The following is a 21,656-nucleotide window of genomic DNA, read 5'->3' as shown; positions in this document are numbered from 1 at the left end:
GGGCGGATGGCGTTGTCCAGGATATGCTTAATGTTCTGGGGCAGAGGGACTCTGGCAGCACCCGCTCCAGATGGCGAATCGTTTTCAGCCCCGTTACTCTCCCTGGGCAGCTCGAGTGGAGCGGGCGGCACAGGCTGTCACGCCGGGAAGCAGAGGGATGGGGTGTTTCCAGCTGCCAGCAGACCTGCTGGTTTCAAACAAGGATATTTAAATAGGGACAGATGCCCCTAACCCAGAGGTGCCTCTCCTACACCAGCCTTTTTCAAGGCTGAAACGTATAAAATGTAGAAGAACGATTTTCAATTTTTCCCTTTGCAAGTAGCAAACCTTACAATGACGCAAGTGACGGAGCCGTGCTGATGAGCAGCGCTGGCAGGGATCGGGGACCTGCTGCGATCTGCGCGGGGAGGCCGGCGAGGCGGCCGGGATGCTGCAGAGGTTGGGCTCTGCTGCCCCGCGTCTGGAGCTGCAGGGTGCCAGCTTTTCCCCTTCCTCCCTTACCCGGAGCACAGAAACCCTGCGCGGGATCTGCTCAGCGATGTGAGTGACTCCTGCCAGACCTCAGCCCCAAGCAGAGGGGGTTTCCACCCCGAGCCCAGCCTCTTGAAGGCTGTTTGCCAAAATAATCCTTTTCTGTGTTCTCCAGGGGCGGGATGCGGTGAGGCAGTGATACGACAGGTCTCCACGGTCCCTGCCAGGGCTGTGGGCAGGGCAGGCTGGGGTTTGCTGTAGGATAATCACTCTTTTCTGTAGGATGTGACTCAAAAGGGTCCCTGGTGGTGTGGAAACGGAGCCCCAGATCGGGATCGTGATGGCTGGAGCCCCGCTGCTCTCCCTGCTGCGTGGGGCCCTGTTTTACCTCCACTTTGTCCTGCTCGGGCTCCTGAATAATGGAAGGGCTGTAAGCGGATCCGGCCCGGCTCTCCGGTTTCCCTGGGGAAAACGTGGAGGCTTGGCCACCACCCTGGCCTCACGTTGCCCCTCTCCTTGCTGGGGATCAGGTGTCGGATGGGAGCCGAGCCAGGGCAAGGGCTGGGTGCTCCGGGAGGGTGGCCGGTACCTGCGGTGGGTCCCCTTGTGCCTGTCCCACCCCAGTGCTTGGCTCCAGCCCCAGCTGGGGGGACTGGTCCTCCCCAGCCCCCCAGGCTGCGTCTGTGCCTGCGCCGTCGTGCGCCCGTCTCAAAACGGCCTTTGCACCTGGGGCTTCTCTCTCTTCTCCGGTTTATTCCAAGAACAAGCCAAAACAGAATATTTCAGTTGGAAGGGACACAAATGTGCCTTTTAGCCCCATTTAAGCCACCTCTCTATTCCCCAGGCAAAAGAATAATAATAATTATTATTTATTATTTATTATTCAATGAGCAGAAGGCGTGAACAGCAGGTTTGGGCCAGAGGGAGGTTTGTGTGCGGCTCTGGGTGCCAGGGCCCCGGCTGTGCCTGGGCGCTGAGGCTGTGCTGTGGCCCTTGCAGCGGGGGACGGGTGGGGGCCCTTTTCCAGCACCCCAGCCAGCATTTGGGATTTTCCCCGTAGCACAGGGGGTGACGGGATGGGCTGGCTCAGGCTGGGCTTGTGGGACTTGCTTGGAGGGCAAGAGGACCCAGGACCGCATCGCGGTGGGCGCTGGGGGCTGCATCCTGGCTGTGGATTCCTTTTCTGCTCCGGGCAGGCTCATGGATGTGCCTGGAGAGGGTCAAATCCTGCCCTAGCTCTGCACCCTGAGGTGGCATGTGGGGACCAAAGGAGGATCCTGGGGGCTCTGCTGCACCCGTAGCAGTGCTGCGTGTTCCCCGAAGGGCACGTTTCTATGGTGGGGTGCCCGTTGCGCCCACGAGCGTTGGGGACCCCAGGGCTGCGCTGGGCACGGTGGCCCCCCACTCTCCTCTTTCTCCCCACGAGGGCAGGAAGGACCAAGCCCCGGTTCCTTCCTGCACAGGGGTGGGGGTCACGGGGCATCTGCGGCAAGAAAAGCCCTCCCCATCCTGCAGCTGCTGCTGGTTGTTTCGCCATCCCATGTGAGTCACCGAGCCCCACATCCCCTCCTTACCATGTGCGATTCAACAGGAAATCTGCTGGGTTCCACCGTCCCGGAGCCCGTGGGGACAGAGCCACTGGCATCCTGTGATGGGAATGTAAGGATTTAAAAATCAAACGGTGTGGGAAGAGCGAAAGCCAGCGGATCTGGGAGCCTGCGGACGTCTCTTCCTCTCCGTCTCGGCGCCATCGCCTGCTTCCTACCCTACGTTACCTCTCCATGGCCACCTTTGTCCTCGCAGATGTGACCGAGGTCAGCGGCTCCACCTGAACCCACAGTGAGCAGCTGGGGCTGGAAGGCGTCGCGGGGGATTTGTAGAAGACGGAGCCTGGGAAGAGGCGTCGGGGCCTTTCTGAAGGTAGGAGAGGTCCAGGCCAGCGAGGAGAGGAGGGAAATGGGATCCGTGCTTCAGTGCGGATAAATGGGGAGGATGGGGTGGAGGGAAAGGGAAGGGTCTTTCCCTCTGTTCAGATGGAGAGAGAGGTGGAGTGCCTGGCTCGGAGCTGGGTGCAAGCACTGCCGTTGGGCGACTCGTGGTGGGTGCTCCGGGCTGCCGGGGCTGCGTTGCTGCTGGGGGTCTGGAGGAGGGAATCGGAGGGGGAGAAATGAGGCTGGGGGGGTGGAGGAGCTGGGGACAAGCTGGGCTACGGGAAGGGCCCCACGCGGCCCGCGTTGGCTTGTGGGGATGAAAGTGGCTTTGTCCCCAGCCGGGGCTGCGATGTCCAATGCTCCAGTGAGGAGCTGGGGTGTGCGGGGAAACCAGGGTACCCTCATGGGTGCAACCTGCCTGGGATCCTGGCAGCCAGCTCTGCCCTGCCCGGGGTGCTGGGTGTTCAGTTCTGGCTCAGCAGCCCCGGAGGTTTCCGCTCTCTCAGCACAAGGGCTGGAAAATAATCAGCAGCAAAAAGAATGCGATGGCTCCGTGTCCCCAGGCTCCTGGCTTGGTGCATGCTGCGTGCACCCTTGTGCCACCAAAGTGGCAGGTTTGCACGGGAGTTTGGGGTCCTGGGGCCTGGCGAGAGCCCTCGGGGAAGGTCTGATCCTGCCTGGGGGTCTGGGGCTGCCAGTGGAGGTGGTGGGAGGCAGCCGGTGCCACCGTGGGATGCCCAGTCCAGGGGGGAAGCTGAGGCTGCCCTAACCCCTGCAGCGGGGCTGGGGGCTCTTCGCCCCATCCCACCCGGGGTCCCCACCAGCCCGGCCAGTTCACTGTGCACTGGTTGGCATGGGGCAGAGGATGCCGGCGGATGCTCCTCCTCTGTGGGAGGCAGGCGAGGACTCGGGGTGGGGCTTTGCTGACCAAGAAACCAGAATCCAGCCAGCTCTGGGGAAGCTGCCAGGGCCAAGCACCCTGGTGAGACAGCGAGGCTTCCTGGCTGCTGCCGCCGTGCACCCAACGTGCCGGACTGCCGCGCACCCCGTAAGTCTGTGCCGCCTCGGTGGGTGCATCGGGAGCGGTGCTGGGCACGAGCTGTCTCACTGGTGTCATGGGATGGGGCTGCATGGGCAAGGGGTGCCCTGGGCCAGGGTTGCCTGGGGACCCGGAGGGGGGTGAGGGCAGGGTGGTGGGCAGGGGGTCCCCGTGCTGTCAGCTGTGGGGACTGGACCAGACCCAAGTGTCCCCTTCCCAAGCTGCCTGCAGAGCCCCCCCTGTGCTGCGGGGCTGTAGGACATCTGGGTTGACCTAAAGCTTCGGCTGCAGGAGTCCTGCGCTACTGAAACGCGGCTTTTCCCCTCCTTCCTCCCTGCGGGACAACCCTTGGAGCAGAGACACCCACAGAGCGTGGGGCCGGACCCTCGGCTGGCTCCCAGGGGCCCAGGAGCACCCTGTCCCGTGCAGCCCCGACTGGCCATGATGTGCCCATCGGGGACATTGTGCTGCCACAATTTGCCATGTCCTCTGCCGGAGCAAGCGGCGATTTCTGGCGCTGGGTTGCACCCTGCCCCTGTCTGTCCTGGGGACCCCCACGGGGAGGCGGTGAGGGGCACGGACGATGATGCAGGAGACCTGGCACTTGGCCCCCTGGGGGATGCACAGCCTTTTTCCGTGCCTCGGTTTCCCCCAGCATGGAAAGGTGCTTCTGGCAGTGGGACGGTGAGCCCTGGTTGTTCCCTTCCTCCCCGGGCAAACAGCCCCGCTCTCCCCAGCGCCGGAGGAAGCAGCTGGAGCCGCCTGCGCACGGGGAGCATCCGGCCCTGCCTCGCAGCCTCGCGGGACCGAGGCCGTGTATTTATCCCCTCCGCTGCTGGACTGAGTCACGGCTGCTGCGTCACGCAGCCCGTTTGGCCGGGAGTCTCTTAGCAAAGTGGAGGAATTCATCTGGCTCCGAGTGGGTGGCTCTCAGCAGCCAGCTGCCCTGGCCACCAGCCCAGTGTCCCCATGGGGGGCTGGCTTTTGGGGACATCCCCAGCAGGGTGCTGAGCTGCGGGAAGGTGCATGAGGTGCTGGGGCAGGAGTGGGGACAGGGATGCTCTGTGGAGGCACCCGGAGCAAGAGCAGGCACCGGGAGGATGCTGCATCCCAGTGACGTGCCCACGGTGGCGTGGCCCTGGCTGCGCCCATCCCGCTGGGCTGCTTTGTTTCTCCATGGAGGCAAAAATCCAAAGCCCAATTAGGGGGTAATTAAGGGGCAATGTTCGTTACCTTCTGTTCTGTTAAGCCTGCGACGCAGAGCAATGCCGGAGGGGCGAGGTTCGTGCAAGCCCCCATTCCCCACAGGCTGCCTGCTCCGCACTCCATGGATGAAGCCGCTGCCCGGGGGAGCTGAGCAGCACCTTGTTTTCCATCCAAGAGAGGCCGCTGGCAGCCAGACGCCCTCCCAGCAGCCAGAAAAACCGTTGGCCACCCAGAGTATAAATACGCCCAGCCTGAGACGTGGCCGGCTGCCAAGCCTTGCCGTTCCCAGCTCGCCCCGTGGCCTCAGCGCTGCACCGCAGACAGCAGAGGTCAGGGCTCAGAAATCCACCTCCAGAGTGGCTTCAGGGCGCGATGTCCCCGTGGCCTGGGATGGGTGCCTCGAGCTGCTCCCCGCTAAGCCGGCGAGCTGCCTGTGCCCCCATCGCTGCGGGGCAAGGAGAGGCCGGGGGGCTTTGGGAAGAGCTGGCCACAGGGCTGGGCCACGGCACTGAGCACCCCCAGTTCTCCCTGCTCTCTGCTGTGACCTGGACCGAGATTTTAAGCAGCTCCAGGAGCTCACTGTGCCCCCAAGTGCTTCAAAGAACCAGCGCTAACCAGAGCTCAGCCACCGCCTTGTGCCACCACGGGCGTTCCTGTGTCCCCTTCCCCAACACCCTCTGGGTTCAAGGTCGGGGGAGGCGGCTCCTCTGCTCTCCTTGGCCAAGGTCTCACTAAGGCCATGGCTCAGCCTGAGGCTCCTTGGGAGAGAGCAGCTCGCTCTGTTTTAATTGCTTATCTCTGAGTAACGAGCAGTGTTCCTGGGTGAGGTCGGTATGGCAAGGACGGCACTGGCTGCTGCACCGGGGGGGCCCTGCTGTGCACCGGCCCGTTGAGATGCTGGCAACCCCCCAAAGGACTTTTAGGCAGGGAAATAGGGATTTTCTCCTTAAAATAAGCCCAGCACGTGCTCCAGGGCAGCGGCAACAGAGGTGCTGCACCGGCCTCTGCCGTTTGGGGACCGTGGGTGGGCTGGGAGCATCCGCTGCACGGCGGCAGTTGCTGCAGTGATGTGTTTAAGGAGAAGTCCTGGGTAAAGCCCAGCCTTCGTTCAGGAACTCCGGCAGCTTTCTCGGTGTTTTACCATGCAGCTTGGGAGGGCTTTTCCTCCACGCGTTTGCATTCAAAGACGCTTTGACCCAAACGCACTGTGAGCAGTTTGGACAGGGCCGATTGTGTCTGCCCCGCCAGGCTGGGTGCTCGCTCGCTCTCCGCTTTCCCCTCTTCCCCAGCAGACCCGGTCACATTTATCACGGAAAAACCCCAGGCCCTTTAGCCTCCTGCCACGCCTCTGATACAAAGCAAGATATCTCAAGGGCGGCACAAACTGCGACAAGTTCCTGTGCGGCGCAGCAGGCGCGTCTCCTCTGCCGCTGCCCTGCCTTCCCAGACGCCCTTGCCTAACAAGTCGGAGGCTCTGCAAGTGGAACCGAACAAGAACCAGGACGTGGTTCAGCTAGCGTGGAGGCGTCGCCGAGGTTAAGTCAGCCTATGCTCTGCGTCAAAGCTGCTTCCTGAACGACGGGGTCGTTGTCAGAGGAGGCTCCCTTCTGAGGGGAGCAGAAGGCCCGAAGTGCAGACCGGACCCGCTGCTTAGGGAAGGCTGCTGCCGCCCTGGGGCCCGGGTTAAAGATGTGAAGAGAAAGCTTCCCGCCCTGGTACAGCCCTCGGAGTACTCTCCACTATAGATTTTCCAGGTAGGCAGCAAGAAAGTTGCAACAAGAAGTCCGAGGGCAATCGAGAGAGACTTCAGGGCTTTGGGACGACTGGTTAAGGGAGTGGGAGCACAAGCAGTGTTCTCCTCGATCCTTCCAGGTGCAGGGAATGGTGAGGGAAGACGCAGGAAGAGCCAGCAGAGCGATGCCTGGCTCCGAGCCTGGTGTCGCCGGCAGAATTTCGGGTTCTTCGATCATGGGTTGGTTTACACGACACCAGGGCGGCTGGCGCCAGACGGGGTACCCCTGTCTCAAAGGGGGAAAAGGGTCTTTGAGCAGGAGTTAGCAGGGCTCATTGAAAGAGCTTTAAACTAGATTGGAAGGGGGAAAAGGATAAAACCAGCCTCACTAGAGAGAAACCTGGGCACGGCTCGCCAATGTTTGAGGGGCGGTGTGCTAGGGAGGTCCTTCGCTCTGCCGTTTCAGTGGAGGTAGGGGATGGAGAGCCATGCAGCAGTGAAGATGCAAGGGCTATGGATGCGTTAGAAACCACGGAAGCACCTGAGAATGGTCACATAGGAATTAGGGCTTCTCCCCCCCAAAAAGCGGTGGGGGCAACAGCCCAACTGAAGTGCGTCTACGCCAATGCACGCAGCATGGGCACCAAACAGGAGGAGCTGGAAGCCGTTGTGCACCAGGAAAAAACTATGACACAGTTGCCATCGCGGAAGCATGGTGGGATGACTGACACAACTGGAGTGCTGCGATGGACGGCTCTAAACCCTTCAGAAGGGACGGGCCAGGAAGGAGAGGCAGTGGGTTGTCCTGTACGTTAGGGACTGTTTTGATCATCTAGAGCTTAACGATGGTGACGATAGGGTTGAGCGTTTATGAGTGAGAACCAGGGGGAAGGCCAACAAGGCAGACATTGTGGTGGGAGTCTATAGACGACCCCACCGGGATGAAGAGGCGGACGAAATATTCTATAAGCAGCTGGGAGAAGTCTCACGATCGCTGGCCCTTGTTCTTCGGAGGGGACTTCAGCTTACCAGATGCCTGCTGGAAATACAACACAGCGGGGAGGAGACGGTCTCGGAGGCTCCTGGAGTGTGCGGAAGAGACCGTCCCAACGTGGTTGGTGAGGGAGCCGGCTGGGGAAGGCGCCCGCTGGACCTCTTGTTTGTGACCAGAGAAGGCCTGGTGGGTGATGTGACGGTTGGAGGCCGTCTTGGGCACAGCGATCATGAAATGATAGTTTGGGATTTTTGGAGAAGCAAGGCGGGGTCAGCAGAACGGCCACCTTGGACTCCCGGAGGGCAGACTTTGGCCTGTTCATGCCTGCTTGACAGAGTCCCTTGGGAGGCAGCCCTGAAGGGCAAAGGAGCCCAGGAAGGGTCGAAGTTCTTCAAGAAGGAGATCTTACAGGCGCAGGAGCAGCCGTCCCCATGTGCCGACGGACGAGCCGGCGGGGGAGAAGGCCGACCTGGCTGAACAGAGACCTTTGGCTGGAACTCGGGAATAAAAGGAGAGTTTACAACCTTTGGAAGGAGGGGCAGGCAACCCAGGAGGACTACAAGGATGTCGTGAGGTTATGCAGGGAGAAAACGAGAAGGGCCAAAGCCCAACTGGAACTTAATCTGCCTACTGCCATAGAATACGATAAAAAATGTTTCTACAAATACATTAGCATCAAAAGGAGGGCTAAGGAGAATCTCCATCCTTTATTGGATGCGGGGGGAAAGACAGTGACAGAGGAGAAGGAAAAGGCTGAGGTACTCAGTGCCTTCCTTGCCTCAGTCTTTAATAGTCAGACCAGTTGTTCTCGGGGTACCCAGCCCCCTGAGCTGGAAGACAGGGACGGGGAGCAGGAGGAAGCCCCCATAATCCAAGGGGAAATGGTCAGCGACCTGCTGCACCACGTAGACACAGACAGGTCTCTGGGGCCGGGTGGGATCCACCCAAGGGCACTGGGGGAGCTGGTGGAGGTGCTCACCAAGCCACTCTCCATCATCTCTCAGCAGTCCTGGCTGACCGGGGAGGTCCCAGTTGACTGGAGGTTGGCAAATGTGACGCTCCTCTACGAGAAGGGCTGGAAGGAGGATCCGGGGAACTACAGGCCTGTCAGCCTGACCTCGGTGCCGGGGAAGGTCATGGAGCAGATCATCCTGAGTGCCATCACATGGCACGTGTGGGACAACGAGGGGATCGGGCCCAGTCAGCATGGGTTTATGAAAGGCAGGTCCTGCTTGACCAACCTGATCTCCTTCTATGGCAAGGCGATAGTCGATGCTGGCAGAGTGCCCACGTGGCCAAGAGGGCCAACAGCACCCTGGCTAGTATCAGGGATAGTGTGGCCAGCAGGACCAGGGAGGTGATGGTGCCCCTGTGCTGGGCACTGGTGAGGCCGCCCCTCAAATGCTGTGCTCAGCGCTGGGCCCCTCACCCCACGAAGGCCATGGAGGGGCTGGAGCGTGGCCAGAGCAGGGCAGCGAGGCTGGGGCAGGGGCTGGAGCCCAAGGCTGGGGAGGAGCGGCTGGGGGAGCTGGGGGGGCTCAGCCTGGAGAAGAGGAGGCTGAGGGGAGCCCTCATCGCTCTCTGCAACTGCCTGAAAGGAGGCTGGAGCCGGGGGGGTCGGTCTCTGCTCCCCAGGAACAAGCGCTGGGACGAGAGGGAACGGCCTCAAGCTGCGCCAGGGCAGGTTTGGGTTGGGTATTAGGGAAAACTTCTTCCCCCAAAGGGCTGTCGGGCCCTGGCCCAGGCTGCCCAGGGCAGGGGCTGAGTCCCCATCCCTGGGGGGATTTAAAAGATGTGCAGCTGTGGTGCTGAGGGACATGGTTTAGTGGTGGGCTTGGCCTGATGTGCCCCTTCCACAGGCCTCAGCGTGCCAGCCCGGTGCTATGCGATGCTCCCTGAAGCGCTCCCTCACAGCTGCGCTTGCAGCCTCCTTCCTCCTCCTCCTCCTCCTCCTCCATGGGAGCAGCCGGCAGGAACAGGATCCCCTGGAGGTGAGTCCCCCACCAGTGATGTCCTGCTGGAGCGGCCACCGGAGCATCCTCCATCCCTGCCTGCCCCACACAGACCCCAACCCCAGCTCTGCTCCCTTCCCCTCCCCTCAGCATCCCCAAACCCCAGCTCTGCCTTCTCCTCTCCCTGGGGCTGCCCTGTGCACCTGGGCCTCCCCAATCCAGGAGCTGGGAGGGCAGAACAGGGGCTGCCCCTCATTTCTGGGTCCCCCTGTTGTCATTACCCCTTGCTCACGCATCTCCGTGGTGCTCTGGGGTCTGACCTGGCTGCCTGCGGCTCCCATCCAGGTGGAGCTTAGGGGCTTGACCCCAGAAACGATCCTGCAGATGCTGCAGCCGGGAGGAGCCCAGCGCATCCTCAGGGACATGGATGACCTCTCTGCACTCCACAATGTCTCCTACCACCTCCTCGCTGGCTCCCTGTCACCCCACAAAAGTGAGTGGCTCCGGGACCCCGGACTGAGCAGGGCTCTGGGTTTGCACATCTCCCATCACAGCTGCACATCCCAGCATGGACCTGCCCCATCGCTGCTGCCGCCAGGGTGGGGAGGGGTCTGCTTCCAACCTTTTTGGAACAGGAGACCTGCTGATACCTGGTGACCTCCCCCCCAGCCAGCCCTCGCTGCTCTCCCTGGGGAGATGGAGGGGTAGAGGAAGGTCTGCGTGCTCCAAGCATGGTCCATGCTTCTGCACCTTGGTATTGGGGTGACCGCAGACATTTTGGGTTTCCCAGTTCTCCGTGGGGAGGGTGGCTGAGATCCCCTCTCCCAGGGGCTGCTCCCCAGTCAGGAAGGTGGAGATGGGGCTGGACCACTGGGACAACCACATAGTGTGGGAGATGTGGGTCAAGCTCTTGGACAGGTGGACAAAAAGCAATTCACATGCAAACACCACGGGAAGGAGCTTAGGGCAGCCCCACGCAAGGCCACGCTGAAACCAGCGGTCCAGTACCTGCACAGTGTGGTACAGACCAGCAGCAAGAGAAGCTGCAGCGAAGCTGAGCAAATGGAGCCGCAGGTGGGCTGTGGGGAGGCCAGAAGGATGCCTCAGCCCACTGCGGTTGCATCTCCGCGAGGTTCAGAGTAGGGCAGGGGCACGCTTCCAGGATGCGTAGCCATGCCACAAAGCCATCCCTGCCCCACAGACTGTCTTTGCACTGTTCCTTCCCCAGGTTTAGCTATTTTTTTAAGGTCTTTTTCCCAAATATTTCTTCTTCAGAGGAACCCCTGACTGCTCATCCTGTCCTCTCCCTGCCATTTGAGCCAATTTTGGGCACCTCCTAAGATGCTGGGGGCTTCAGCTTCAGAAAGGACCTGCCGGCCTTGGACAAGGGCCATAAACACCATTAACCGTGCCGGCTGGCCATGCGGAGAGCTTTTTGGAGCCCCCTCCTTGTGGCTTGCAGGGAAAAACCTCACCACGGTGCAGCCCAGGTCACCCCTCAGCCTGCAAATGCCTTTCCTTTGCCTTGCAGAATTCCTGGCGGTGGGATTGGCATCGGTGCAGCGGCCACGTGGCTACTACCTCCCAGACACGCTCCAGTCCCTCTTCAAGCAGTCGACGGAGGAGGAGCTGCAGGAGATGGTGGTGGTGGTGCACCTGGCCGACGCGGACCCCACGTGGAACATGCGCGTGGCCGCCGACATTGTCCACAGGTTTGCTCACCACATCCTCCTGGGCCGGCTTCTGCTTATCCACGTTCCCCACGAGTTTTACCCCACCCTGGAGGGCCTCAAGAGAAACTACAACGACCCAGAGGAGCGGGTGAAGTTCAGGTCCAAGCAGAACGTGGACTATGCCTTCCTCCTGGCCTTTGCCGCCAACCTCTCCTCCTACTACTTGATGATTGAGGACGACGTGTGGTCCGCCAAGTCCTTCTTGTCGGCCATCCGCAAGGCACTGGCTTCCCAGGAAGGCTCCAACTGGGCCACCCTTGAGTTCTCCAAGCTGGGCTACATCGGTAAGCTCTACCGCTCCAGTGACCTTCCTCGCCTGGCTCGCTTCCTCCTCCTCTTCTACCAGGAGATGCCCTGCGACTGGCTGCTGGTCCACTTCCGCCTCCTTCTCACCCAGAAGGACGTCATCCGCTTCAAGCCCTCCCTCTTCCAGCACATGGGCCTCTACTCCTCCTTCCAGGGCACCATCAACCGGCTGGAGGATGACGAGTTCCAGGCCGATGCCTTGGACCTTCCGGACAACCCGCCAGCGGCCTTGTTCACCAGCATGTCTGTCTTCGAGAACTACGAGCCCCTCAAGGCTTACAGCACAGCAGAGGGGTATTTTTGGGGGAAAGACCCAGCAGCCGGCAGCGTCTTCTCCGTTGTCTTCCACCAGCCGGCCCGCATCACCCGTGTCCGGGTGCGCACAGGCTCCGATGAGCGCCGGGGTGATTTCCTGCACGCGGGGGTGCTGGAGCTGGGCCGGCGGCGGCAGGCCAATGGCCGGGACTGCTCTGCCTACACCACCGTGGGCACCTTCGAGAAGGGGACCTTTGAGCAGCGGGGGCTGGAGAAGGACGTGCCCGGCCCCGTGGAGTGCATGAGGATCCGGGTAACCCAGGACCAGAGTGAGTGGCTCATCATCCAGAGCATCGACATCTGGACCATGGCAGGCACCTGACCGGGGACGTGGCGGGTTGCCAAAGCCGCTGGAGTTTGTACTAAGAGGTCCTTCATTTTTCTCACTCCCTTTTTTGATAAGGAATTAAATAATTGGCTCCCGCTGGCGCTGCCACCCGTCTCCGGTGGAATGGCAGGCGCTGCCGATGGGGCCGGGAGCAGGGCCCCCGGGCTGTGCCTGCTCAGGGGATGCCCCGCGAGCAGTGCCGGGGGTGTGGGGAGGAGCAGGGGCTTGGGAGTTTCAGGCTGGGCAGCAGCAAACATTTCCTCCCAGGGAGGACGGTGCACAGCACAGAGCTAATCAGCTAATTAACAAAGCAAATAATTAACCAGGCAGTGGCATTTTTTGCAACTCCTTCACACCATCCCTTCCCCGGCTCAGTGTTCTCACCCACCGACTCTTGATTTTTAACCTGCAGTTTTTTTCCTCTCCTATCCCATTTTCAAGCGGTTCCTGGGAGGGGCCGGGGGAGGACACGGGGGTGCTGCCCACCAAACCCCTCGCCCTCCGGGATCAGGGAGCCAGGGGTCCGGTCGCTGGGAGCAGGACCCCCACCACGGGTGGTCACCGATGGCTCAGTGCTGATCAGCGGGACCAGACGGACCCAACGCACGGCTCAGTCCCTGCGCGACAGCCATGGCAGCTCTCCTCCCGCCGCTGCTCCTGGTCAGACCCTTCAAACAGATTTTTCCCCCTCTCGGCGGGCTGCAATTCCCAGCCTGTGTCCGTGAGGGATTCACACCAAGAGGGAAGGACAGGGGAGATGGGGTTTCTACAAGAGGGAGAAAGGTCCAATGATAGAGTACTACGGAACAAGGCTGGGTGAAGGAAAATGTGACCTCGGTATAATGCGCGTTAATTCCCGACTTGAAATTCTGCTAGGAAAAAACAGACCTTGTTTCTTAGTACTTTTAAACAATTTTCAACAACTCCAACTCAATGCAACTATTTATTAAAAAATAAAATGCCCAAGATCTGGTACCTGAGACGTTTCAGCTTTTTTGACACCTAGATCTGAAAACGTAAAGTTTACACAATCCTATTTTGTGTAGATAGGAGGGTGTGTACTTACTGGGACGTTTGCCCTGTAGTTCGTCAAATTTGATAAAAAGCTCAAAGATATTAGGTTTCTTGGAATATATATATAAAAAAGGGATGGATCAAGATCTTACTGCTATTGTACTTCTTTTTTCACCTATTTCTTTCTTGAGGGAAAGACTGTAGCCTGCCCTCAACCCTTATAGTGTGTCAGAGAATCCACATGGAGGAAACGCTATAGGAGGAACTTCAGTCACACTGGAGAATTCAGTGATGAAGCGTTAGGAAATCGGTCTCTTTTCCCAGGTAACAAGTGATAGGAGGAGAGGGAACGGCCTCAAGCTGCGCCAGGGCAGGTTTGGGTTGGGTATCAGGAAAAATGTCTTCCCCCAAAGGGCTGTCGGGCCCTGGCCCAGGCTGCCCAGGGCAGGGGCTGAGTCCCCATCCCTGGGGGGATTTAAAAGCCGGGGAGATGTGGTGCTTGGGGACATGGTTTAGTGGTGGCCTTGGCAGCGCTGGGTTAACGGTTGGCCTGGATGATCCTAAAGGTCTTTTCCAACCAAAATGATTCTACGAATGCGAAGCTCTGGGTACTTTTTAGCCTGGCGAGGGGCTGAAGGGTGACTGGGGTACATGCAGGCTGCAGGCACAAAGCCCCTGAAACGCTTCCGTTTGGATTTGTCTGGCAGGATCAGCTTGGAGGGCTGGATCCTGCTGGGCAGCTTGATCAAAAGCTGTTGGCACCAGTGTGCAAGGCAGTGACCGGCACCTCTCCCAGTCAGGCTTTTAGCAATGATTGCTCAGCGTTCAGCAAACAAGGAGGAATTCTGATCTGCTTGCCCTTCCCGCGAGGCAGCCCGGAGCGGCCTGTCGCTAACTTGGGCCAAGCAGGACTGCTCTGGTTTGCCAGCGTTTGAAGCCCAGCTCTCCTGGAGCAAGACAGTCACCCTCTGAGCACAGACAGACACAAACCAGGGCCGAGGACCCACCTGCAGTGCTGAAAACACCCCGAGCACTGTAACCACAGCTCAGTCTCGAGGTCCTGCATCAGCTTGCCAGCTGGGCAGTGGAAGGCAGCCTGGAGAGCAGGCGCTCAGGGCTGGGAGCCCCAGACCTGGCGTGATGGGACTTTTCCCTGAAAAAAAGCCAGCCGTGTAACAGATCTTTGTCTGCATTTAATACAGAGATGCTACATGATGAACTCCAGCACCTTCCTGACGTTATCAATGCTCTCAGTAGGATCAATACACACACTGCAGAATCACTTCAGGTTCCTCCACACAGCCCGAGTACAGCCGCGGCTCTCGGAGTGTTTTGAGTAGCACAAGTGTCCCCTTTCCAGGGCCCCAAGACGCAGACAAGTGTTTACAGTGCTCCAGTAGAGCCTTTGCCCCAGTTCTCTTGGACACAAATGCCCCTGCCCGCACTGTGAGAGCGTCGAGGGTTACTAACGTGGGTACAAACGGAAAGCTTTCTCCCCAGTATGTTTTTATCCACTGCTAAAGCAGGAAAAGATAAAAATGTAAATCAACCTGTCACCTGTTGGTCTCTTACTTGTGAACGTACTAATCGGTTCTGTGACATTCACCTCCACAGAAACAAGCTGCAAGCCGAGTTGCGCTGGTGTAACTCTGGACAGACTCCACTGGCTAGAGGGGAAATCCGCGCAGTTTACACCAGGGTAAGTGCAAGCAGCAGCTGAGCACTGGCAGGGAAGCCCCTCTTCCTCCTTCCAGTGCAATGAACTTGTCTCAGCACCACGACACCCAATTAACACTGGTGCAAACTGGAGGAGGAGGCGGCTTCTTCATCCTGGAGGAGCGCCACGTAATTTATCCCACATAAAAATGATCCTGCTATTTTTATCCCAGGAAGACTCAGCCAGCTTCCGACACTCCGTACCGAGACCCCTGTCTCTGATGCGGGGGTGAGCCGACGGAGACTTCAGTCCCAGCAAGTGGTGCCCGCGCGGTCCAGCCGAGCCCAGCGCACCGGAGCTGCAGCCCCTGCTCGAGTCAGCCCGTGAAGCGGGGCGACAGTGCTGCGTACAACTGACCATTCGCATGCAGCCACGGGGCTAACGATCAGCGCAGATCTTGGCCAGGCAAGGGGTAAGGAGCCTCTGGGCTGAGAGGTAAAGGGCAAGGGGACAAAACCAGAGGCAAGCATTTTGGTCTGCTTCTCTCTATGAAGACGGTAAATCAGAGAGGGTTGGAGCTTTCAGTCAAACACCACGGATGTCCCGAAGGATGACTTGCTGTCCGTCTTGACCAGCAGAGCTACCTTGTCTTTTGGGAAGTGGTGCCGCATAGCTCAGCAAAGATCTAGCTCAGCATCTTGTGGCGGTCAAAAACTGTCTTCCTCTGCTCCTGCACCTGGCGCTTCCAGCGCTGCTGGGCCCCCTCCACCCTCTCCAGCACCGTGTTGGCTCTAGCGCCAGACGGGGTGAGGGCTGCGGCCAAGGAGCGAGCATCCTGCAATGGAAAGAAACGGTGACAGAGATCAAGGCACGCCCGGCCCGAACACAGAAGGCGGCAGCTCGACTCTAGGAGAAATTTCAACTGAAAGACAATTCAAGGCTTGAGTTGTGCTGACAAAGAAGCTCATTTTCAGAGCTCCTCAACACCAGCCCCCCAGCTCCAGCTGGAAAGCTTGCTCTTAGGGACCACCCATGGTAAAGTCACAGGTCCCAAATAAAAAGTCCCCAGGAGAGGAACTGCGCTAAGTCTAAACCTCTGCTGGAAATCCACTGCTAGGAGTCTGCAAGGAGCCACACTGCTAAAGCAAACTGCATCACCCCGCTGAGACTGGGCCAACAACTGCCGTCGTCCTTGGCGTACTAGCTTACACAGTAGCTGCTCCTCTGTTTCTCGGATGGTGCTGCAGGACTTCTGTCCAGCCCTGCTGCAGAGACTGCTCCAAACCACCACATCTGCACTGCAGTAACGTCAGGAGGCCCCTTGGGTGGGGATCCATTCTGGCACACAAACACCAAGGCAATCACAAGGCCTATCCCAAAGAATTTACAGTCCAGCACGCTGGAGTGAGGTAAACCTCACCTAATGTCAGGCATTTACAATGTGCACCTAGATCTAAATCTGAATTATTGCTGTGGAGCAGTGGAGAAAAAGCATACTTTTGGGATACAATTCATCTCCTCCTGCAGGACCTCTTTTTTTCAGCAGAGGGAGATAACGGATAGATGTGCACGTCAGAGCAGCTACTCCTCACATCGGCATATGAAAGAATTGCGCCAAATGGTTTATACCTACAACCAAGTCTGATCCAGTGGTTTTCTCAGAGACTAGGAGAGGAGAGTACCTTCAAACATCGCAGCTTCCCTTCTCCAAGTGTGACTGAGCTAATCGCTAGCATCCAGAGCCACCAATCGCTAGGGAAGGCCTCCTCAGGAGTCTCCTCCCAGCAGCCGGGGGCCTGGAGCGGCAGCAGGGGCAATGCTGGAGCACAGCCCTGGGGCTCCACCAAGGGAAGGAACTCAGCTCCAGGGGAGAGTTCTGCCTAGCACTGCGCCCCGCTAAACTCCACATCTCTGAACTGAGAAAGCCCCAGGGAAAGCTGTGTCACAGAGCCACATGCAGCGTGAACACTAGCAAGGCTCAGACAGCCCTTGCATCTCGCAAACAGAGCATGAGCTACAGATGCAATCAAGCACGGGAGCTAATCACTGTGCATGCAGCCACTCTGCTCCTCCACACTAGCCATCAGCTCTGCCTCCAACAATTCCTCTCTGAGAGACCATCCCTGTCTCAGTCTCCTGTATTTCCCTACAAAAGAAGGGAAGCCTCAGGGGAAGAAGGAAAGATTTAGAAGTCAGGGCGCTCTTGTTCTGAAATGCCCCTTGGAATCAGGCCCAATTGTTCCCCCTAAAGCACCGCCTCTCTCCCAAAGGGAAGGATGTTGTATGCTGGATGCTGAAATGGCACGAATTTCATCCAGCAAGAAATTTGTCCTCCCCCAAAACCAGAGAGAGAGAGAGAGAGAGAGAGAGGGAGAGAGGGAGAGGCGCTCTCTTTGCTGCTCTTCTTGCCCAAGAAGTCGTATGCCAATGTCCCCCAAAAAGATGGGATCTGAGTGAAATTCTGCTCTGGGGAGAAGCACAAGGAACAAGAGCCTGGATACAACATGGCCCAGCCCCAGAGCAGGGTCAAACAACAGCACCTCAGAGGCTGCTCTTTTAAGCACCTAGAAGAGAGGACAGCCCCATGTCTCAGCAAATAATTAAACCCATCCTTCCCTGGAAGCTCACCTAGGACACTGCACAAACGGGAACCGTTTGACTTTTTGTTTCATCTAGACAGACATACCAAATTCAGGCCACTTGGTAAAAAGCCACGCCCTGCCCCAGAGGACAGGTCTTGTCTTGGGCTCCTAATACAGAACTGGTACTTTGAATATTTCCTTGTGTGTCAGCAGGATCTGCACAGATCTGAGTCTAAATGTTTACCTGCGGTAAGTGCTCAAAAAGCAACAGTGCTGGTCCCACACTGGATCAGAGGGGACAAGCACGAGGTCACTCTGTTTCCTTGTCGGCCATCCTCTTGGCACCCTAGCACCCTGTCTCCACCGTGACCGCAGCCACCCACCTGCACCCTGCACGCACCAGCAGCACAGCCTCACCTCATTCTCCTCCTCATTGTGCAGGGGCTGGGTATAAGCATCTGGCTTCCGGATCAGAGGGTCCACCAGCACAAGGAAAGCCATGTAAAGCAGCAGTGCGCCCACCACGGACAAATAAATGATGATGATCACCTGCAGTTAAGGACAGCACAGTGGGAAAGGATCAGTACTGTAGATAAGAAGCACCACAGAGGCCAGGAAGCTCCAGTCACAGCTGCCTCTGATGTTTGATCTCTTCTCTCATTCTAATTTTGCTCACTAGAAAGTCTCTTGCACTTGCAGGAAGGCCACTGAGATGCAAGTGCCATCACTGCATAATCCGTGCTGATCTTCTCCGCACTGTGCCAATTTAGGACACGTGCTGCATGTGAAAGGAGACCAACAAGATGGGTCCCCGGTCAGAGTTGCTGGGCACTGTCACACATCCTCAGCAAGAAGACTGGGCTCCTGCGCAGCCTGCTCCTCGCTGCCAGGAGCCCTCCTGACTCAGAGCCCCCGGCACTACCACCATGTCCTAGCTGTGATAGTTTTATTTTCCCTTTCTGGGCTCTTTTCCAGGAACCCACCAGTCTAGCTGTGCCTGGGATGGCGTGGCATGGCAAGGAGAAGGAGCCAGCCACAGGGAGTCGACCCACAATTACCTTGATGGTGGTGGTGCTGCGCTCCTCATACTTGCATTCGCACAGCAGACAGTAGGCCTCCACATCATTCCCTGGCACCGGCATTGGCTCCACAACATGCAGGCAGTTGCTGCAACACAAAGAAACCAAAATCAGCAACAGGACAAGGGGAAACCAGTGCTCTGTGGAAGGATGCTGGGGTGACTTTTTCTGTGTCCCAGCTTTCCCATCACGCCGATCCAGTTTTGACAGTTCCCCTCACAGCTCAGCTAGCCCAAAGTTCCTAGGACAGAGCGTCCAAGCACCTTCTGCAGGGATCTGGTCCAGGTGAAAGGGACTGGAGGGTACACCCTACATCTGCTGTGAGCCGTGGCTTAAGAAATCACGCCTCCCAGATTGAACAATCTCTGTTCAAAAAATGCCCCTCGTCTGGGTTGAACATCACCTACCAAAACAGCTTCCTCTGCCAATGCACAGGCAGGGAATTACTTCCTCAGCACCAGCTGGAAACTCCGGAGTGTTGACTTTCATGGACCGACCCCTCAGGCTTCAACCCACAACTCACCAGTCCTTCTGGGACACGTTCTTGTTGTAAATGTGCCCGCTGATGTTCCGGTACGGGGGACAGATGCACTTGCAGCGGATGTCCTCCGAGCTCTGCAGAAGCAAGAGGAGACGGCGCTAGTAAGTGAACACGTGCGTACAGTTCTGCTGCCCTCACCACCCAGGGGTGTAGGAAAAGGGAAGACATTCTCTAAGACAGAGAGAGGACTTCACACCATGCCTCTTCTTCCTGCACTGCGTCTTTCACATCAATAACTTCACAGTTTTAAAATGGCTTGAGCACTTTTGCTCCAGACACCAGGTACTTTTCAAACAAATTTTAAAATGCAAACTCCAAAACACAGCAAAAGGCAGGGCAGAGGCCACTGTCACGTACACTCACAGCTCTATGTATGATAAACACATCTGCTACAGCACTCCTTATCTTTGCAGACTTCCACAGAAAAACAGCTGCTTCTCTGCCGTTTTTGTTTCTGTTGTACTACACACACGGTTCAGTGCTTGTGTCTGAAGCTGTTCACTCACCTTGCTAGCTTGTGCTGGAGGAGAAAGGATGCAGCACAGCAGCGCAATCAGCAGCACGGAGCTCGCACACTTCTGCGTGCACTGGGCAAACATCATGGAAGCCTGAGGAAAACAAAAATTCACATCCAGGATAGAGGATCTCAGCTGAATGCTGAATACGAGTTAGTTTGAGCTTTCTTTTTTGGCCCACTTGCCTCTATTTTGCCTGGGAAGTAGAAATTTATTGCTGAATCAAGGCTGATGCCAGTCAGAAACTCCTGGGAACACTTTACACAGATCCCAAGAAACACTCCTATCAAAAAAGCTTCCAGCATCTAGAGCCACGCATCCAAACTACAACAGTCCTGCAAAAAAATATTGCTGATTTCTGCAACTCCACAAAACCTTCTGTTACCCTCTTACTATTGTGGAGCTCTGCAACGGGTATTTTGCTGCTGACAGTTTTGCCCAGTAAAAGATACAGAACGGGGAAAACCACAGACCAAGAGCGACCTAAAGAAGTGCACGGGGGCCTCATTGCTGTACTGTATAATAAGTGCTAAATCATTCATCTTCTGATACTCAAGGTTTTGCTTCTGAAGGGGTCAGCATATTTTCCTCTCTTGCAAGGGGGTGGAATATTTACCGACTCCTAAACCTCCTTTACCCCAAGATACCTGTTTAGTAAAATCCTAATTTTAAAAAAATATTTCAAGTTGCTAGTTTGCTGAATTCATTACATGCCTTTTGCTACACACGCGTAAAGTTGTTCTCAAGATGTGTGTTTGCACAAATCCGAAAGAATTCCAGTTCATTTTCTTTGCCGCAAAAAGCAAAGCTAGTGGAGACAAAAGGCACAGCAGGCCTCGTGGTGCCACCTTGGGGAGAGCTCTGAAAAGCCACCTCAGCACGGGTTTATTCAGGGAAGGCAATTTACACCTTCATTAATCAGCTCTGTCCGGCGCACGTAATCCCACGGCTAACTCCAGGTGTTTACATTCTATTACCTAACATCATTCCATTAGTATTTACATCACTGGAATATTCTATCACCCTTTGCTTTATCTTATGGCAACGCTTTAAAAATTAGTGTAAATAATTCTGCATCGATTTTATGGATTACAAACACCAAGTTCCTCTCTTCTTTATCTAAAGAAAACACCAGCCACTTCTAACACGCTGAGCTGCCAAAAACCATCAAAATGCATTCCAGTCGTATCAGCTTATCACAGAATACCTTAACCCTGTGCACCCCAGTTAGCAGAAACCTCCTCAAACAATGGTTCTTTCTCTGGAGACACCCTTGCGCATCGGGGTTTTAGCTCTTCATCAAAAATGCTGGTTAATGTATGACCTATCTGAGCTGCACAGTGCCCATTCCCCATTGTAAGTGGCTCTGGACTACTACTTGTTTGAATTTTTAACTCAACAATGGAGCGCGTACCTGGAATTTAGTTTTGGCCCGCTCAACTAAATTCAGATCATCTGAACAACTCTTAAGTGTCATTTTTAATAAAAGCGGGGGAAATCACGTGATCTGTTATACTATGTTTACCAGCAACAAAATAAAAACTTGGCCTGACACCTAGACAGAGTCCCCGCATCATGAACTGTAAAACACCAGGGGCAATTTACACGTAGTTCCTTCCAAATTTGACAGCACGCCTTCCAAGGGACACATGCACACATGCCTTAAAGCTATTGTTTTCCAGACCGTCAGCCAAGCTTACAGCAGCCATCTGTCTCAAAGCATCGGTATCCGGACCAAAACCCAAGATCGCTGGGAATGGCAGTGGCGGAGAGGGGCTGATGCGTGGGTAAGGTCTCGGCGGTCGGGACTGAGGAACGTGGCAGCTCCCGGGCATTGAACCTCCTCCCAAAAGGAGCCCGCAGCGCACCTGCACGCATCCACCCTGTGCCCCCTCCCTGGCAGCAACCCCAATAAACTCCTCACCTTTAACATCACCTGGAGCCCTTCTAAGACTACATCTACGACGGCTCCGACACCTCGCCCACCGCCGCTGCCCCACCCCGGCATCCGGGCTCTAACCACCCCCGACACCGAACCGACCCCCTCGGACCCCCGGTTCCACGCCAGGAGCAGGCCCCTTCCCCAAGGAGCGGGGCTTTCCCCGGGGGCGACCCCTCAGTTCCCGCCGAAGGATGCTCGGCCCTGCGGGGCTTTCCCCAGCCCAGCCTCACCCCGCTCCAGGGGGCCGGGGTGCCGCCGGTAATCCAGGCCTCCGCCCCCACCCACCCACCCAGCAACCGACCACCGGGCTCCCCCACAG

The 21,656-nt window shown here is 57.2% G+C and overlaps 2 protein-coding genes across 11 annotated transcripts; one reads left to right on the top strand and one right to left on the bottom strand.

The window, feature by feature from the left end:
- The first annotated feature begins 1,989 nt into the window (after positions 1–1,989).
- On the top strand, positions 1,990–14,721 carry LOC104011085 (alpha-1,6-mannosyl-glycoprotein 4-beta-N-acetylglucosaminyltransferase-like). 6 transcript variants are annotated; one of them, XR_015705750.1, is made up of 6 exons: positions 1,990–2,391; positions 2,909–3,450; positions 9,233–9,364; positions 9,710–9,818; positions 10,857–13,345; positions 14,636–14,721. XR_015705750.1 is itself a non-coding variant. In XM_009463293.2 (5 exons), exons 1-4 carry the CDS (start codon positions 3,256–3,258, stop codon positions 11,999–12,001), a joined length of 1,620 nt encoding a protein of 539 aa, XP_009461568.2. In that variant the 5' UTR covers positions 2,909–3,255; the 3' UTR covers positions 12,002–12,048; positions 14,636–14,721. The 6 variants fall into 6 exon arrangements, 1 of the variants encoding a protein (XP_009461568.2); XR_015705749.1 differs by lacking the exon at positions 1,990–2,391 and having other exon boundaries at positions 9,671–9,818; positions 10,857–12,048; positions 12,449–13,345; XR_015705751.1 differs by lacking the exon at positions 2,909–3,450 and having other exon boundaries at positions 2,027–2,391; positions 9,671–9,818.
- On the bottom strand, positions 14,195–21,540 carry TMEM9 (transmembrane protein 9). 5 transcript variants are annotated; one of them, XM_087762289.1, is made up of 6 exons: positions 21,057–21,230; positions 19,387–19,488; positions 18,863–18,954; positions 18,319–18,427; positions 17,678–17,809; positions 14,195–15,513 (listed from the first exon to the last, which is right to left on the bottom strand). In XM_087762289.1, the coding sequence occupies exons 1-6, from the start codon at positions 21,228–21,230 to the stop codon at positions 15,364–15,366; spliced, it is 759 nt and encodes a 252-aa protein (XP_087618415.1). In that variant the 3' UTR covers positions 14,195–15,363. The 5 variants fall into 5 exon arrangements, with proteins under 5 accessions (XP_087618415.1, XP_087618418.1, XP_087618414.1 ...); XM_087762292.1 differs by lacking the exon at positions 21,057–21,230 and adding an exon at positions 21,320–21,540 and having other exon boundaries at positions 15,376–17,809; XM_087762288.1 differs by having other exon boundaries at positions 15,376–17,809.
- Positions 21,541–21,656: the final 116 nt, after the last annotated feature.

Source organism: Nipponia nippon, unplaced genomic scaffold (assembly GCF_047370975.1).
Source record: "Nipponia nippon isolate SJK-2023a ecotype South Korea unplaced genomic scaffold, ASM4737097v1 scaffold_25, whole genome shotgun sequence".
NCBI lineage: Eukaryota > Metazoa > Chordata > Aves > Pelecaniformes > Threskiornithidae > Nipponia > Nipponia nippon.
Note: the sequence above shows the minus strand (reverse complement) of the source record. Positions and strands in the feature narration are given on the sequence as shown.

Coding starts and splice junctions, on each gene's coding strand:
- TMEM9 (XM_087762288.1), bottom strand. CDS start 21,230: ATGCCCGGGAGCTGCCACGTTCCTCAGTCCCGACCGCCGAGACCTTAC. Junction 19,489..21,056: donor TGGAAAACAATAGCTTTAAG/GCATGTGTGCAT, acceptor TGTTTTCCTCAG/GCTTCCATGATGTTTGCCCA. Junction 18,955..19,386: donor CTCCAGCACAAGCTAGCAAG/GTGAGTGAACAG, acceptor TTGCTTCTGCAG/AGCTCGGAGGACATCCGCTG.
- LOC104011085 (XM_009463293.2), top strand. CDS start 3,256: ATGGGGCAGAGGATGCCGGCGGATGCTCCTCCTCTGTGGGAGGCAGGC. Junction 3,451..9,232: donor GCCGGACTGCCGCGCACCCC/GTAAGTCTGTGC, acceptor CCCCTTCCACAG/GCCTCAGCGTGCCAGCCCGG. Junction 9,365..9,670: donor AGGAACAGGATCCCCTGGAG/GTGAGTCCCCCA, acceptor GCTCCCATCCAG/GTGGAGCTTAGGGGCTTGAC.